Source organism: Ranitomeya variabilis, chromosome 4 (genome assembly GCF_051348905.1).
Source record: "Ranitomeya variabilis isolate aRanVar5 chromosome 4, aRanVar5.hap1, whole genome shotgun sequence".
NCBI lineage: Eukaryota > Metazoa > Chordata > Amphibia > Anura > Dendrobatidae > Ranitomeya > Ranitomeya variabilis.
In genome coordinates, this window is record NC_135235.1 from 66,894,022 (window position 1) to 66,910,391 (window position 16,370).

Here is a 16,370-nt window from a genome sequence, read left to right on the forward strand (position 1 = left end):
TTTGGATGTCCCTGAATGAACCCTCTACTTTTCAGATCCTGAACATGTTGAGCACACGTGCTGATAGACACGGTTGTCCTGTGCCGTCCGTGCTAGGATCATCACTGAAGACAGTGGTGGCCGCAGTCACGTGGATTCATGGCAAATTATGACGGTGACCTCCGAAGCTACGGCGTTGGTGGATTTATAAGACGGGCCATTTTCTTTTTCATCTTATTTCCTTCTGTTGGCCTCATTGAGTGACACTGATCCAGAATACTGGTAATGGATGGAGGTATCAGGTGCCCATTCATTGTGTTAGGTCACAGTGCAGACTACTGTTTTCTCCCCATCTTAGAAAATCTGTCTGATTATGCTATTCACACTGATCAGAGTGGGATCTGATTTTCTCGGTGGTGGAGTGAAAAAAAAACTTTCTTAACCTTCTCCATTCTGTCAGTCTGTGAAAAACAGGCCATGTTCAGACGTTATCCAAGTGCGGTCTGATTTGTTTCATGGACCCATAGATGTGAATGGGTGAGGCCCATCCGACTCTCTGAGGGAAATCCGGCATGCTGCGATTCAGGTGTACGGCCGTATACGTGGAGGAGATGCGGCTGATCTCTCACTTCCTCTTGATGGTACATTTGTTCGTAGGTGGGGACCATGCCGCCAGCGCTGATAGGACCTGAGCCCCGGGAACGCGAGTGCTTACACTGCCGACACAGCGCCTTTATGAGAGGGGTTGAGAGTCCGAGTAGTGGTCACACCCCTGTTCATCAGCGATCCGGATGACGTAGATGCACAGTAGTGTGGTTACGGTCTGTGGTCCATAATGTCCACAGTCCTGAGCACGGACCCCCAGACTTACTCCATGCACTGGCCTTTCCGAGCTCAGCCTTCGGGACCTGGACGGATGTCCAACCACCTCTTTACAGGTACAGGTAAGAATGGGTACATCTATGGTGGGCTCTACTGGGGCCACATGTGCAGGGCAGTATTGGGCCGGGTGCACACGGTCAGTATCAGGCAGCACATGTCCGCTCCATCCAAAGTGCTGCCGGCTTCTGAACGCAGGTAATTCCGCATGTGTTCATTGAACCGTGCAGGATCACCGCACCCAATACATTGTATGACATTTCTCTTCCGGAGATTTGTGTCTCTGCAAGATAGACATGCTGCGGTCTGGAAAGACGCGCCGCATGTCCGTATACGTAGGGAAGCCGGAGGTGTCTGTGCACAAATAGTGGAGATGGGATTTCTTGAAATCCATCCACTATGCTGTAACATCAGGCTGCTGCGGGTTGGACGCTGAGGATGTACACAGAATCCAACCCGCAGCGTTTACTGACCGTGGGAACACAGCTTTACGCCATTGCATGATACAAGTACTGAAGCCCAAGCCACAAACTGAGCAGACTGCACTTCATATAAGCAATAACACTGAGCATCGGCCACATCAGTCTGCAGGAAGCCAAACCGGCCCCCAATAACCGCAGCATGTGAGCAGCACAGAGGAGGCGGCTACTGTCATGTCCGCAGCCTCACAGCGCAGCGCCCCCTGCCGCACGCTCCGGGCAGGAACAGCTCTGATCGATTCCATCGGGGCTCAGTTCTCTGCTGCACGAAGAAGGAAATGAGAAAACATCCGGCGGCCGGAGATGGAGCCGAGCGGGGGAGGTGAGAGCTGTCTGCGGAGCAGGAAGAGTGCTGCGGGGCTCAGCCTGCACCCGGAGCGCCCCTTCCTCCACACAGCCGGGTGGGTATGTCACTGTGTGTGTGTGTCAGTGTCTGTCACCTATAGTCACATATCGACCAGCTGGTGTATAGGGAGCTCATGGCACTGGGAGAAAAATGGCTGAAATAACACATTTACCAATATTCCTATTTCCAGGATCGATCCCCGTCTCCTCTGTGTGACGCTCTGGTATATGGTAAGATATGGGCCATATAGGAACGTCCCACGACCACTCTGTACGTGGCTTTTATCAGTCCGGTCACATCCCTATAGTGATGTCCCCGGGGGCCGCACGCTCTCTGGGGGTCACGATGTTCCCGGGGGCCGCACGCTCTCTGGGGGTCACGATGTTCCCGGGGTCCGCACGCTCTATGGGGTCACGATGTCCCCGGGGGCCGCACGCTCTATAGGGTCACGATGTCCCCGGGGGCCGCACGCTCTATGGGGTCACGATGTCCCCGGGGGCCGCACGCTCTATGGGGTCACGATGTCCCCGGGGGCCGCACGCTCTATGGGGTCACGATGTCCCCGGGGGCCGCACGCTCTATGGGGTCACGATGTCCCCGGGGGCCGCACGCTCTATGGGGTCACGATGTCCCCGGGGTCCGCACGCTCTATGGGGTCACGATGTCCCCGGGGTCCGCACGCTCTATGGGGTCACGATGTCCCCGGGGGCCGCACGCTCTATGGGGTCACGATGTCCCCGGGGGCCGCACGCTCTATAGGGTCACGATGTCCCCGGGGGCCGCACGCTCTATGGGGTCACGATGTCCCCGGGGGCCGCACGCTCTATGGGGTCACGATGTCCCCGGGGGCCGCACGCTCTATGGGGTCACGATGTCCCCGGGGGCCGCACGCTCTATGGGGTCACGATGTCCCCGGGGGCCGCACGCTCTATGGGGTCACGATGTCCCCGGGGGCCGCACGCTCTATGGGGTCACGATGTCCCCGGGGGCCGCACGCTCTATGGGGTCACGATGTCCCCGGGGGCCGCACGCTCTATGGGGTCACGATGTCCCCGGGGGCCGCACGCTCTATGGGGTCACGATGTCCCCGGGGGCCGCACGCTCTATGGGGTCACGATGTCCCCGGGGGCCGCACGCTCTATGGGGTCACGATGTCCCCGGGGGCCGCACGCTCTATGGGGTCACGATGTCCCCGGGGGCCGCACGCTCTATGGGGTCACGATGTCCCCGGGGGCCGCACGTTCTCTGGGGTCACGATGTCCCCGGGGTCCGCGCTCTCTGGGGTCACGATGTCCCCGGGGTCCGCGCTCTCTGGGGTCACGATGTCCCCGGGGGCAGCACGCTCTCTGGGGTCACGATGTCCCCGGGGGCCGCACGCTCTATGGGGTCACGATGTCTGATTATATAAGACACATTGTACATCAGGAAGCTTCGCCCTATTCCTGACTCTCGGATATTGTCACCTAGTCCCTGTTCATATCTGCCGTGTGGTTTTTATCATCAGTGGGATCCACTATGTGCCACCGGACCGGACCCACCACTAGTTCTCCCCCAGAGCCCCCCACTCACTGACTGATATTGGGGGCATCCATCGGGTACTACCCCCCATCGATAGTTTTTGAAGGGAGAAAAAGGGCGCTGGATGCACAGATGCCATTAGTCTTTACAGGAAGATTATCTGCACACAGACGTTCATAAACCACGAGTATTTCAGGTGGAAACTGCTTCAGGAAACATTTTCCAATGAGATTTTTTTCCTGAAGTCGTCCTTGTAGTGTTTACACTGGACAGCGGCTAGTTTGGAGAGTTTTCCTTCAGGATCCTCTTTAATGAAGCGACTTGCACTTTTGAAAAAATAATGCCCAGACAGATACACACTAAAAAACCCTCCGAATATGAACAGTAAAGTCGATTTTTCCATAGAAATTAATAAGAAGCATTTTCCATGAGTTTTTTTTCTTAAGAGTTAGGTATGTGCGCAGATCTTCCTCCTAAAAAAGTGCCCTAAAATCTCTGTAAGAAATGATCATGGTGCACAGCAATGTAAAAACGGCATTGCTCTGCACGTTTAGTCTTTTGTCACATTTTTTATTTAACCACTTCAGGGTTTGGAAACCGAGAAGCGGATAAAAGAAGTGACCTGTTTATTCTTCAGGTGGTTTCCGCTAGAAAGCTTCTCGGCACTACGGTAGAGCCACAAGTAAAAACAATGGTAAAGCCTCCGGTGAAGGTGTTCCAGGAAAAAGACCGCCTGTGTATTCCTGAAGTGTCATCACCTAGAAAAACTGGTGTCAGGAGGCTCCCCATCCCTGATTTAGGATGACGCAGGCCATTTCTCCTGACGCCCCCACCTTATAGACATGCACCCTTGGCTCGGTCAAGCAAGGTTGTGTTCTTCATAGGAAGGGGGAGTGCGCCCCTGTCAGACATTGCTGGCATCAGCTTGTGTGCTTTAGCAAAACATGGACCGTTCTCACATCAGAAGACGCCTCCTGACCCCGGCGCCTCCTGACCCCAGCGCCTCCTGACCACAGCGTCTCCTGTCCCGAGCTTACTGCTTAATGGCCAAATATAAATCAATTCACTCAGGTCTGCATACCCGGCGGTCAGGTCTTCCAGTGCGAGAACGGTCCATAGATGTGTGAAACCTGCCCAGCTTTGTGAACATGGCGGTCAGTGGTTGCCCAGAGGTTCTCATAACATTGCTTTTCAGTCAGGTTTGAAGCTGGTCTGCTCCAAAAACCACCCAACAAAGTGCCCAGACACCACCCCAAATAATCTTTGTATTAGTTTCTATGTAAAAACGACTTGCTGGTCACATGTTCAGGCCCTTTGATGATCTTTTAAGGCAAAAAAAACTATATAGAAGAACCTTGTGTTTTACTTCTTTCTTAAAGGGAATCTGTCACTCCCTTGGATGTATACAGGTCCTTCTCAAAAAATTAGCATATAGTGTTAAATTTCATTATTTACCATAATGTAATGATTACAATTAAACTTTCATATATTATAGATTCATTATCCACCAACTGAAATTTGTCAGGTCTTTTATTGTTTTAATACTGATGATTTTGGCATACAACTCCTGATAACCCCAAAAACCTGTCTCAATAAATTAGCATATCAAGAAAAGGTCCTCTAAACGACCTATTACCCTAATCTTCTGAATCAACTAATTAACTCTAAACACATGCAAAAGATACCTGAGGCTTTTAAAAACTCCCTGCCTGGTTCATTACTCAAAACCCCCATCATGGGTAAGACTAGCGACCTGACAGATGTCAAGAAGGCCATCATTGACACCCTCAAGCAAGAGGGTAAGACCCAGAAAGAAATTTCTCAACAAATAGGCTGTTCCCAGAGTGCTGTATCAAGGCACCTCAATGGTATGTCTGTTGGAAGGAAACAATGTGGCAGAAAACGCTGTACAACGAGAAGAGGTGACCGGACCCTGAGGAAGATTGTGGAGAAGGACCGATTCCAGACCTTGGGGAACCTGAGGAAGCAGTGGACTGAGTCTGGTGTGGAAACATCCAGAGCCACCGTGCACAGGCGTGTGCAGGAAATGGGCTACAGGTGCCGCATTCCCCAGGTAAAGCCACTTTTGAACCATAAACAGCGGCAGAAGCGCCTGACCTGGGCTACAGAGAAGCAGCACTGGACTGTTGCTAACTGGTCCCAAGTACTTTTTTCTGATGAAAGCAAATTTTGCATGTCATTCGGAAATCAAGGTGCCAGAGTCTGGAGGAAGACTGGGGAGAAGGAAATGCCAAAATGCCTGAAGTCCAGTGTCAAGTACCCACAGTCAGTGATGGTGTGGGGTGCCATGTCAGCTGCTGGTGTTGGTCCACTGTGTTTCATCAAGGGCAGGGTCAATGCAGCTAGCTATCAGGAGATTTTGGAGCACTTCATGCTTCCATCGGCTGAAATGCTTTATGGAGATGAAGATTTCATTTTTCAGCACGACCTGGCACCTGCTCACAGTGCCAAAACCACTGGTAAATGGTTTACTGACCATGGTATTACTGTGCTCAATTGGCCTGCCAACTCTCCTGACCTGAACCCCATAGAGAATCTGTGGGATATTGTGAAGAGAAAGTTGAGAGACGCAAGACCCAACACTCTGGATGAGCTTAAGGCCGCTATTGAAGCATCCTGGGCCTCCATAACATCTCAGCAGTGTCACAGGCTGATTGCCTCCATGCCACGCCGCATTGAAGCAGTCATTTCTGCCAAAGGATTCCCGACCAAGTATTGAGTGCATAACTGAACATTATTATTTGATGGTTTTTTTGTTTGTTATTAAAAAACACTTTTATTTGATTGGACGGGTGAAATATGCTAATTTATTGAGACAGGTTTTTTTGGGTTATCAGGAGTTGTAGGCCAAAATCATCAGTATTAAAACAATAAAAGACCTGACAAATTTCAGTTGGTGGATAATGAATCTATAATATATGAAAGTTTAATTGTAATCATTACATTATGGTAAATAATGAAATTTAACACTATATGCTAATTTTTTGAGAAGGACCTGTATAAGCTGCTGATCTGGGCATACAGGTTTTAGAATGGTTCCTACCTGTGTGCCTCATATCTGCGGTGTGATTGTGCAGAAATCATCTTTTATTCCTGTACGTAAATGCGTTCTTCCCGGCTCTGGGGCGTTCGGTACCTGGAAGAAGAAAACTCTGTGATGTGTAGTGGTTGTCCCGCGCCTGCAGGGTTGCGATATTTCACTTTACTTTTCTGCCCCTGGATGGAAATTGGCTTTGTGTGTCTTCCGTGCCTGCGCAGAAGAAACAAGAAGTCTATTCCCATAGAAGGGCAGAAAAGTAACAAAAACAAAGTAAAAAAATCCCCAAAATGTCTTAGAAAAGCTCAACAAAAAATTCTTACAAACTGTCAGAAAAAAAAAAAAAAAAATGACTGTGGGTTTCCTAACCTGAACTTACCCAACATGTAAGATTGGGTTGGGAGACCTTAGTCCTGGCTTTGCGGTCCGTATACGGACTATGAAATACTCCCACGTGAACCGTTTCATGTATGAAGCTATTTATGTGGCTTCTTTTTTGGCCTTATCACGTCTCTTCTTGATTTGGTTGCACCATATAAGTCGTCCCTTCTTCACAGCCGGTCGTGGATGTAATTTCTGTAAGGGGCGATGGGTAGCAGCTGTCGCCTCAAGCACCGATTATCTGCTGAGGACTAAAGTCCAACCTGTTTGACCATTATTTGCTTCACAGAGCCCTGTTTGTGGACTCCATGGTGGTTCCCATGTACTTGTCATTGTGGTAGTTGCTTTTTAACATATCACAAAAAAGAAAATCAGGCGCTCCAGGCGGTCGGTGGTGACAGCAGCTAGTCGTGGGGTATAGTTAGCCATCCTTTCATCAGTGTGTCTGGTCAGTCATCCGCTACATAAGCCGACCACGCGCCTCCACAAACGCCCTCATGTCTATTTTAGGTTCTTTGTCTCTCATTAATCATTTGTGACATGTTCTGTTTGGGACATGGTTGATGATCATTGCCAAGTGTCAACATGTCCAGCAGTAAAACGCCAGATCGTTGGTTTGTTATTGATCGCACCTCTTGTGCCGCCGGAAAAAGGATCATTGGTCGGTAGCACATTGTGTGCGCTGAGCGTGTGCTGCCGACCGCTATGAAAGTGAGGGGGAACAACCCACACAATCCCCTCCTGATCATTGCGTGGCGGAAATAAAAGCAAACAAGCACTGATTGACTTCCCATAGCTTCTTTGCCGGTAGTTCATCTGCCCTCAAACATGGCCGTACACCTTAGGTTACGTTCACTCCATGTATTTTACACGCCTAAGTAAAAGCTGAAAAAAAAGGAAAACAAAGCAGTGTTTTTCCTTTAATTTTTTTACATTTTATGTCTTTTGTGGCATCTTTGCGTTCAATTTATTAATAGTGAGGGGCTTCCAAGTGAAAAACTCCAGATGCACGGACCGGTCACTTCATTTAGTGACTTAATGGTTTGAAAGACAGTGAAAAAAGACTGAACATATGCACAGCAAATCATCTTGACGGTGCTGTGTAAATGTTCACTCTTTTTGTTTTGTTTGTTTTTTTTGCACGTTTTTAAGCCGTGTTCCAGGTGGAATCAGCCTGAAAAAACGTGTTAGGATTCATTCAGGCGTCAGGTTTTCACATACAAGTTATATTTGGGTTTCTCACTTATTATAGTCTATGGAGCTATTCGGGTTTCTATTTTTGGGGCTTTGTGTCCCACACCGAATTGTGCAGAAAAGTCCGGTTTTGATCAGTTACTGATGAACCTTGCCAATGCAATTGTATGGGTCCATGACTACGGCGACACATAGTGTATGTTTTTTTATTTTATTTATTCGTTTTTGTGATTTTTAAGTATAATATTTTTAATTATTCTCTTTATTTTATTTGTCCTTTTGGAGTAATTGAGCCTGCAACCATGTGATTCTTGCTCTCCATTACCAAAGTATTGTAGTATATTGTAAAACGAACTGCCTTGTACGAATGCCAGCCACAGTCTGGTTTTCACAAAGGCACCATCAGGGCAGGTACAGGGGTCTTCATCAGGCCTCCAGCTGCCATGAGAACTCAGTTGGCATGCTGTAATCCCATTGCGAGGTGGACCAATGGGCGCATGGAACATTACGCCCTCCCGTCATAAATGCTGTTCGCAGCGAACTGAGTTTAGCTCCTATCGCTGCTTTTAGACAGTTCCATTTAATCGACTGTAAAAATAGGGATCCCCTTAATATATAGACAATAATGGTGTTCGTCTGTGGTCCATTATATGCCCGTGTGTAGAACCGAAAAATAAAACGTCTGCGCTGTTTTATTTAGTCTTAAAAACTGACACTTAGTGGAATCCTGATGGACCCCATAATAATAAGTGGGGTCCCTCTTCTACCGTTTCCACCACTTATGTAACTGCAATAATTGCGTTTATCTGTTTTTCTTAGTGGAGCAGACAAATGGAGAATGTCCAAAGGCAAGTGTGAACGTAGCCTACAGGCTGACATTGTAATTACCCACTTGTCCCTGTTGTTTGCAGCTTCTCGATAGGAAGTACGGTAACATTTTAGTAGCAGCGACGAGAAAGAAGAATTGTCACAGAAACATAGATAATAAATATAATTGTAACCAGCAGCGAAATGAATTCCTAAGTCCTGATGTGTAAGTTCCTCTGATCTCAGCCTTCATAGACCAAGAAATGGTGATCCTTCCTTCAGGCCGTCATCGTCCTCCTCTCCGCTGCTCGCAGTTAGATTGGACACGTACACATTTTCCATAAGGCGGTGTTTTCTCTTTGAAAAAAAAAAAAAAAAAGGTTAATGTAAAAAAAAACCCAAACCACTCAGTCTTGTCCAACAGGTTTCAACGTGATAGTGTCTTTATTTTTGTAAGTTCTCACAGATGGCGTGAGCACCTGACATGGTCCTCATTCATGGAGTAAGTAGTGATACATGTATGAAGACCATATGTTTGTAGTAGATGTGATACAATTATTATGATACTCTTCCGTTCTGTTTTTCAGGACGACAGATGAGGTGGACTTGTAGTGTACGGTATGGATGACCCCACATAGTGCGCCATCCAGAGTAACCTAACATGGGCTGGAGAATCGCGGCAGGGGTCTTCCACCTTCCCACCGCCGTTCTCTATGGCTCGTTGTCCTTCTTCCTCTCCGTGCTGCACAACGTTTTCCTTCTCTACTACGTGGACACTTTCGTTTCAGTCTACAAGATCGACAAGCTGTCCTTCTGGATCGGAGAGGTGAGTCACACTGCTGATCCGTGTCCATGCTTGTGTGTATGTCGTTACTTACATAATGGCTCCTCGCAGATGTAAAGCCAAGCCAGATCCGGACTAGATACACAACGATCTGTACTTGTGCTGTGTTCCTGGGCATCGTAAAGTGAGAGAGCAGAAAAATTATCCAATAAAGGTCACCTTATACACAGTTCAGGAGGACAGTGAGGCGCTGGGGCTGACTTTTTTAGAGCTGTAGACTATAGATGGCATTTTTAGAGCAGTGCTTGGCACCATGGTGGCTGACATTGTTAGTAGGGTGTTTATGGCTGAATTTGATGGGAGGTGACGAGGGGTGGTAGGCGTTGTAAAGGGGGAGAAAGGGTAGTTTAGCCAGCATTGTGAAAGGGGCCACGTGGCCATCACTGTGGAGGTGGTCTTGTGTCCATCGCTTTGGAGAAGGGTTCTGCTGTCCATCGCTTTGGAGGAGGATTTTAGTGTCTGTCGCTGTGGAGGGGTGAGGGGTCTGATGTCCATCACTATGCAGTGAGGATCCATCACTCCTGAGGGGGTTCTGTTGTCTGTCGCTGTGGAGTGGGGGTTCTGTTGTCCATCACTCCTTAGGGGGTTCTGGTGCCCATCACTTTGGAGTAACATAGTAACATAGTAAGGCCGAAAAAAGACTTTTGTCCATCCAGTTCAGCCTATATTCCATCATAATAAATCCCCAGATCTACGTCCTTCTACAGAACCTAATAACTGTAAGATACAATATTGTTCTGCTCCAGGAAGACATCCAGGCCTCTCTTGAACCCTTCGACTGAGTTCGCCATCACCACCTCCTCAGGCAAGGAATTCCAGATTCTCACTGCCCTAACAGTAAAGAATCCTCTTCTATGTTGGTGGAAAAACCTTCTCTCCTCCAGACGCAAAGAATGCCCCCTTGTGCCCGTCACCTTCCTTGGTATAAACAGATCCTCAGCGAGATATTTGTATTGTCCCCTTATATACTTATACATGGTTATTAGATGTCGTCTTTTTTCTAGACTAAATAATCCTATTTAGGAGTGGGGTTCTGGTGCACTTTGCTGCAGAGAGGGGTTCTGGTGTCCGTCGCTGTGGAGTGGGGTTTCTGGTGTCTGTCGTTGTGCTGTGAGGTTTTGGTGTCCATCACTCCTGAGGGGGTTCTGGTGTCCTTCACTGTGGAGTGGGGGTTCTGGTGTCCGTCGCTGTGGAGTGGGGAGGGTCTGGTGTCATTGCTATGGAGGGGGAGGTGGTTTTCTGTCTGTCACTGCAGAGGATGAGTAGGTCTGCTGCCTGGCTCTGTAAGGGTTTTTTTTTGTTTCTGTTGCTGCGGTGGGGAAGGTGTGGTGGCAAACACTGCAGAGGGTCGGTGTCTGGTGGCCATCAGTGCAATGGAGGGTCTGGTGGCGTCCCGACGCTGCGGACGGGGTCTGGTGCCTGGCGCTGTACAACATAGTGGGTCTGTTTATAATCCCATTATATATTTGTGAACTCGGACATAATCTAAATCTATTTGTATTTAAACTTCAGACTTTCTGTGTTTCCTCTCACTGTTGTATTATTGCTCATGACTGCGGCTGCTCTTGTGGACCTGCAGAACAATGTGTCCTGTAACTAACACCATAAATCACCAGGTCGCGGTGTCCAGGCCATACGAACGCTGCGCTGTATACTTAGCACATGCCTTTCATGCCCAGATTGCAATACCATGTAATCCTGAGACTCTGAAAACATCAAAGTCCTTCAGTGTTTGCTGAATATATAGCGACCTTAGGTGGAGCTTCTCCTAATAACTACTTATTATTGTAACCTCTCCATTTTAAAAACCTATTATGCAAATAGTTCTCTTCTCACAATGGTGCTCGGCGTGACCTCGGATCACAGCCGCTGCTGTTACATTTGATTGAGAGGATTAAGGATGGAAGAGCCGACAGCCATTTACAATCATTAGTTACAGTAGTTTTAAGAAGCCTTTTCTACATGGTTCACAGCAAACTTTAAATCATGTCCTGCCGTGGCCAAGGAGATGGCTGTGATGGAATACTTGGGTGTCGGGTTTCTTTTAGGTTTGATATCTGATGTTTCCAGGCATGTGACAAAAACAGGAACTGAATTATTCACTTTATCATTTTGACTATCAAATTAGAAAGTCTTAAAACTTTACGATTAGTATTGTCTTCAAATATAGCAGCAAAGTACCGTAATACAAGGACAGTGCAGAATGAATCCTAGGCCTCCTGGGCACAGTAGTTCTTCCCTACCTGTACAGATAAGGCTTACTTCCAGGTACCACAAAAAAAATACACACCTTGTACCGATACTTCCAGATCCCCCTCTTATAGCTGGAGCTACCAGGAAAGTGCCATGAACAAGATCTCTTACCGCCACTGAGATTTTCTGCTCCATGTAATGCCGTGCGTAACGGCAGCTTAGGGACACATAGTTTTTACAACCTGAGCAAATCCTTTAAAAAGGATCCATCAGCTCTTCTCCTGTTTCTGATCCCAAAAATGCCTCCCTTTTTAAAAAAAAAAATAAATAAATCCCATAGCATATTTATTGTCATAGAACTTGGTGTTGTGCCATCCCTCTATTATTCCTCCTAGACATGTATGAATAATCTGAAATCTGGGTGTTACTATCCCCCTCGTGATGGGATCAGACCACAGTGCACGGACTGGCTGGCGGCTCTCCTGACCCAAGCGTGACAGCTGCATAGAATTACATGAGGCCGTCACGCTTGGGTCGGGAGAGCCGCCGGCCAGTCCTAGCACTGTGGTAAGATTTATACGGCTGTCTGATTGCGCCCCAATTTTGTCCAATTTGTCGCTGACAATGTAAAACTTTATGGGAACATAGGGCCGATTTCATCAAAGCTCTAACGCCAGAATTCTGGAATAAAAGGTTTGAAAAGTTGCAAAAATGTAGGCGCAACTCGGAGCTGTGCTTAAATTTTGTGACTTCTGGTGTCTTCACGATAGTTTCTCCCAGCGCTGCTGAAATGGGCAGAGCTGGGACATGGGCATGGTGACCTCCGCTCATAAAGTTCACGACAAGCGGCGGCATTCTCTACGCCACAAATCTTACTCTGTGCGCCACCACTAGAATCGAGGGAAATTGTCAGGCTTGCTGGGCAAAGCTACGTCCCGTCCCAAACAAGCCTCACCCACCTTTTAAAGAGTTGGCGTAGTTGGCCAGGACTGCCAAAAGTCGCAAAATGTTTGAGTTGCGTTTCAGGTGGTTTTATACCAGAATTCTGGCGAAACTTGTCCGATGAATTGGGGCAATAATCAAATATCTTGTCTCTGTGCCCAATAGAGGGATTTTTTTTTAACAATTTCTGCTGCCTTATGTATTGGGAATCTCGGCTGAATAGTAATTTGTGTATTATATATTCAGATTAGTCTGTAAATTCAGTAAAAAAGAATTTTCTTCAGTAAGTGAAAGTTAGAAATGTAGAAAACAGATGGACAAATAAAACTAAAGGTCACATTCATCTTCAAAATCAAACGGGAAATGGCCGATATTAGAAGCCGCTGACCAAATCCCAGCAGCAGAAATTGCTCAGATCTTCCGCTTCTGATCAGAGGCCTCTTGTTTATACACTGTTAATTATTAATATTAATCTTGTGCCGTCAGTATCCGTACAGCTCCACAGCTTAAAGGCGTAATGTACAATTTCTGTAATCAGGACTCAAAAGAAATCTTTGTATAAGACGGTGGAATATTATCTGTGCAGACATTTACCCAAATGAGATCTGTAACTAAAGGGAATAAGAAAGTCAAGAACATTTCTAAAAAATAAATAAAAAAATAATGTTTTTCTTATAGACTGTCTTCTTGATCTGGAACAGTCTGAACGACCCTTTATTTGGATGGCTCAGTGACCAGATCTTCCTGAACGCAAAACAGTGAGTCTGCGTGTAATTATTTTCTTGTATGCAAAAACTTTCATATTGGACCGTAATTCCATAAGCTAATTCTTTTTTTCTTGCAAGCAAATTAAAGGAGTTTTCCACTTTTCTATCCCCATATTCTTGCTCTAGTTAAAAGCAGCAGACTCTGCTGCAGTTCTTCCTCTCTGCTGCTGCTGTCCCCAGTCGTTTTTTTGACAGGCTGCAGCGGTGGCATCATGACTGCTGCTCACGTGACTACTCCAGCCAATCACTGGCCTCAGCGGTCTCATGACCACTACAATGGCATCACACCTGAGCCCAGTAATTGGCTGCAGCGGTCACTTACGCTAAAAGGGTGCCTGTGCAGACTGCAACAAAAAAGTGTACCAGCAGTGGGAGAGGCAGCACTGCACCTGGGAAGGGTGCGAAATGCTGATTTTATTATTATTTATTTATTTTTATTTTTTTAATTCACTTTAGAAACTTCTCCAGTGGTATGCCTGACACAGGGCGTTTTGTCAACGTTTTTTTTTTTTTCAGCTGCAGAAATGCTGCCTATAACACTACCAAAAACCTCATGCACATGTTTGTATTTTTTCCTTGCATTTTTTTTACCTTTTGGTGATTTTTATGAAATCTGCAGCGTGTCAGTTCTTTCAATGTTTTTACAGTGTTTTTCACCCATTCTAATGAATGGGGGAAAAAAACTTACTTATGAACTCACCAAAAATGCGCACTCTTCTTGCCAACACTTTGGTTCTTGTTACAGAAAAAAAAGCTGCAAAAACGCCACGTGTGAACATACCCTAAGGGTGTTTGTGCACACAGTGTCTTTATACAGGAGGATTCTGCCTGGAATTCACCTGGCGAAAAAAAAACTACTTGATGTGCAAATGTTAAGACTTTGTCTCTCTTGTGGTGGACTGTACACATGAGATTCCAGTTGGCTGAACCCAACAATTTTTAGTCTGGGTTTGTTGATCCGGTTAGTACGGTGGCAGCCGGACGTCCCCCAACCCGTCATCTGCTGGCAGTGAAGAACAGGACATGTTGGATTTCATCATGTCCATGGCTTAGTTTACCTGGGAGCTAGGCCAGCACTGCCTGGCAGCAACTCGTTCCCCGATCCCCGTTACAATCTGAGCTTGTTTGATTCTTGTCTTTTTTTTGTAAATCTGTTATGGAAGAGACCTGATCTGATTCGGGTCACTGATTCTTCACATTGTGTACCTGTCATCTCCTTTCCAGTGATGTGTCACTTCTTGTCCTGCAGGTCCAGCGTGGACATTTCCACTCCAGACGTGGTGCTGAAGCGGCTGAGTGCCCTGAGCAGGAATGGCCCACTGTTTGCACTTTCGTTCCTGGCGTTCTGGGTGTCGTGGGCTCATCCTGGCCTGCAGTTCCTCATCTGTCTCTGTGTGTATGACAGCTTCCTCACCATGGTAGACTTGAACCATAACGCCTTGCTGGCGGACCTGGCCGTCTCGGCTGCCGAGAGGACGAGATTGAACTTTCACTGCTCGCTGTTCAGTGCTCTCGGCTCCTTGTCGGTTTTTGCCTCCTACACAGTCTGGAATAAAGAAGACTTTTTCTCCTTTCGGATATTCTGTGTGATCCTGGCAGCAGTGTCTGCACTTGGGTTCACGGTTTCTACGTGGCTGCTCAGACAACGCTTTCAGACAGGAGGACAATCCGCTGATAGCCAGGATTGCCTATTAAAGGAGTAAGTGAAATGGCAAATTTTGGTTAAATTTTATTAATGCATTTCACGGGACCGACCACTTTGCCCCTGCCGATCTGGTGTTTCTGTGTAGTGCAGAAATGCAACAAAGCCACATTCAAGTTAATAGGGCTGTGCTGCAGATTCCTGCAGGGAGAGCGCCTGAAAGCATTGTGGTGCAAGGAAACGCTGCGAGCCTATCCTGCATTGTGGTCTCGTCATCCGGGATCTCCCCTGATCACTAATTAATAGCATAGCCTAGATAAGTGGCCACTTACTTACTATGGCATCAAAATGAAGCCTTTTAAAGAGTATTGATGGCGCGAGAGCAAAGTGTCCTAAATTGCAAAACTGTGTAGCGGTGATGCCTTTCCTGCTAACGTTCTGCCAAGACACAAGATTAAAGGTTTTTCCACCAGAAGAAGTGATAGCGCATTGCAAATCAGTGGGGGTTGTATTGTTGGGAACGTCACTCATCCTAAGGGCTCGCTCATATGAGCGAATAACACATTGCACGGGTGGGCGATGCTTGCGCAGACTGAGAGCATCACTTGCTGATAGATGCTACTGCGCATTCATTGCCGCCGGCTCCATTTTGTTGGATCAAAAAATAAATTGGCTTCAGCAATAAAAACCAAAATATTAACTGCTCAAGTGCAGTATTTAACATAGACGGCATGTCAGTGAAGGATCAGGGACCTGTCATTTAAGACCACAAGGATTAAGATGAGGCCAGATCACCGAATAAAGGCCCACCCACAGCCCGACCAAAAGATCGCCCAGGAGCACGGCAATCTCATTAACTAAAAAATGCAAGCACTGATTACACAAGAACCACAAGACAGATTTTTCACCCCAGGTATCATTGTAACAGTATAACAGCACTAACCTAACACTGTCTGTAGTTTACTTAGCAAAATCTTGCTGACAGGTTGGCTTTAAACAATAGATAGATTCCTTTTAAGAATCAAGGGCTGCACACAAAGATATTTAGGGAATGTAAGAAAGGTACAGTCCACACAAATCTCATACATCCATGCTGAGTTTAAAGAGAACCTGTTAGTTGATGCATGCTGCCCAAACCTCAGGCAGCCCGCATCAGAACCTGGCTGCATGATTGCAGCCAGGCATGTGTTAATTTGAAAAACTCCCCCGCATTTCAGAGATGCCCATAGTTTGAGCTCCTCCCTTCCACGTGATTGACAGGTCTCTCCCTATGTACACACACGTGAAAACCCTGTCAGTTAACTAGAGCAGTTTTGGGAGAAGCCGGCCGGGGGCATCTTT

The 16,370-nt window shown here is 47.0% G+C and overlaps 1 protein-coding gene across 4 annotated transcripts in view; it reads left to right on the forward strand.

The window, feature by feature from the left end:
* Positions 1-1,499: 1,499 nt before the first annotated feature.
* Positions 1,500-16,370, forward strand: part of SLC68A1 (solute carrier family 68 member 1) — a 35,690-nt gene continuing 20,819 nt past the window's right edge. Inside the window, exons 1-4 of one of the 4 annotated variants that reach the window (XM_077258638.1) lie at positions 1,500-1,738; positions 9,229-9,467; positions 13,299-13,378; positions 14,637-15,086. In XM_077258638.1, the coding sequence (XP_077114753.1) occupies positions 9,303-9,467; positions 13,299-13,378; positions 14,637-15,086 (695 nt within the window). In that variant the 5' untranslated portion in view covers positions 1,500-1,738; positions 9,229-9,302. Of the gene's footprint in view, positions 1,743-8,733; positions 9,144-9,228; positions 9,468-13,298; positions 13,379-14,636; positions 15,087-16,370 lie in introns of those variants that run through there. The other 3 variants (XM_077258639.1, XM_077258640.1, XM_077258641.1) reach the window with 3 other exon arrangements.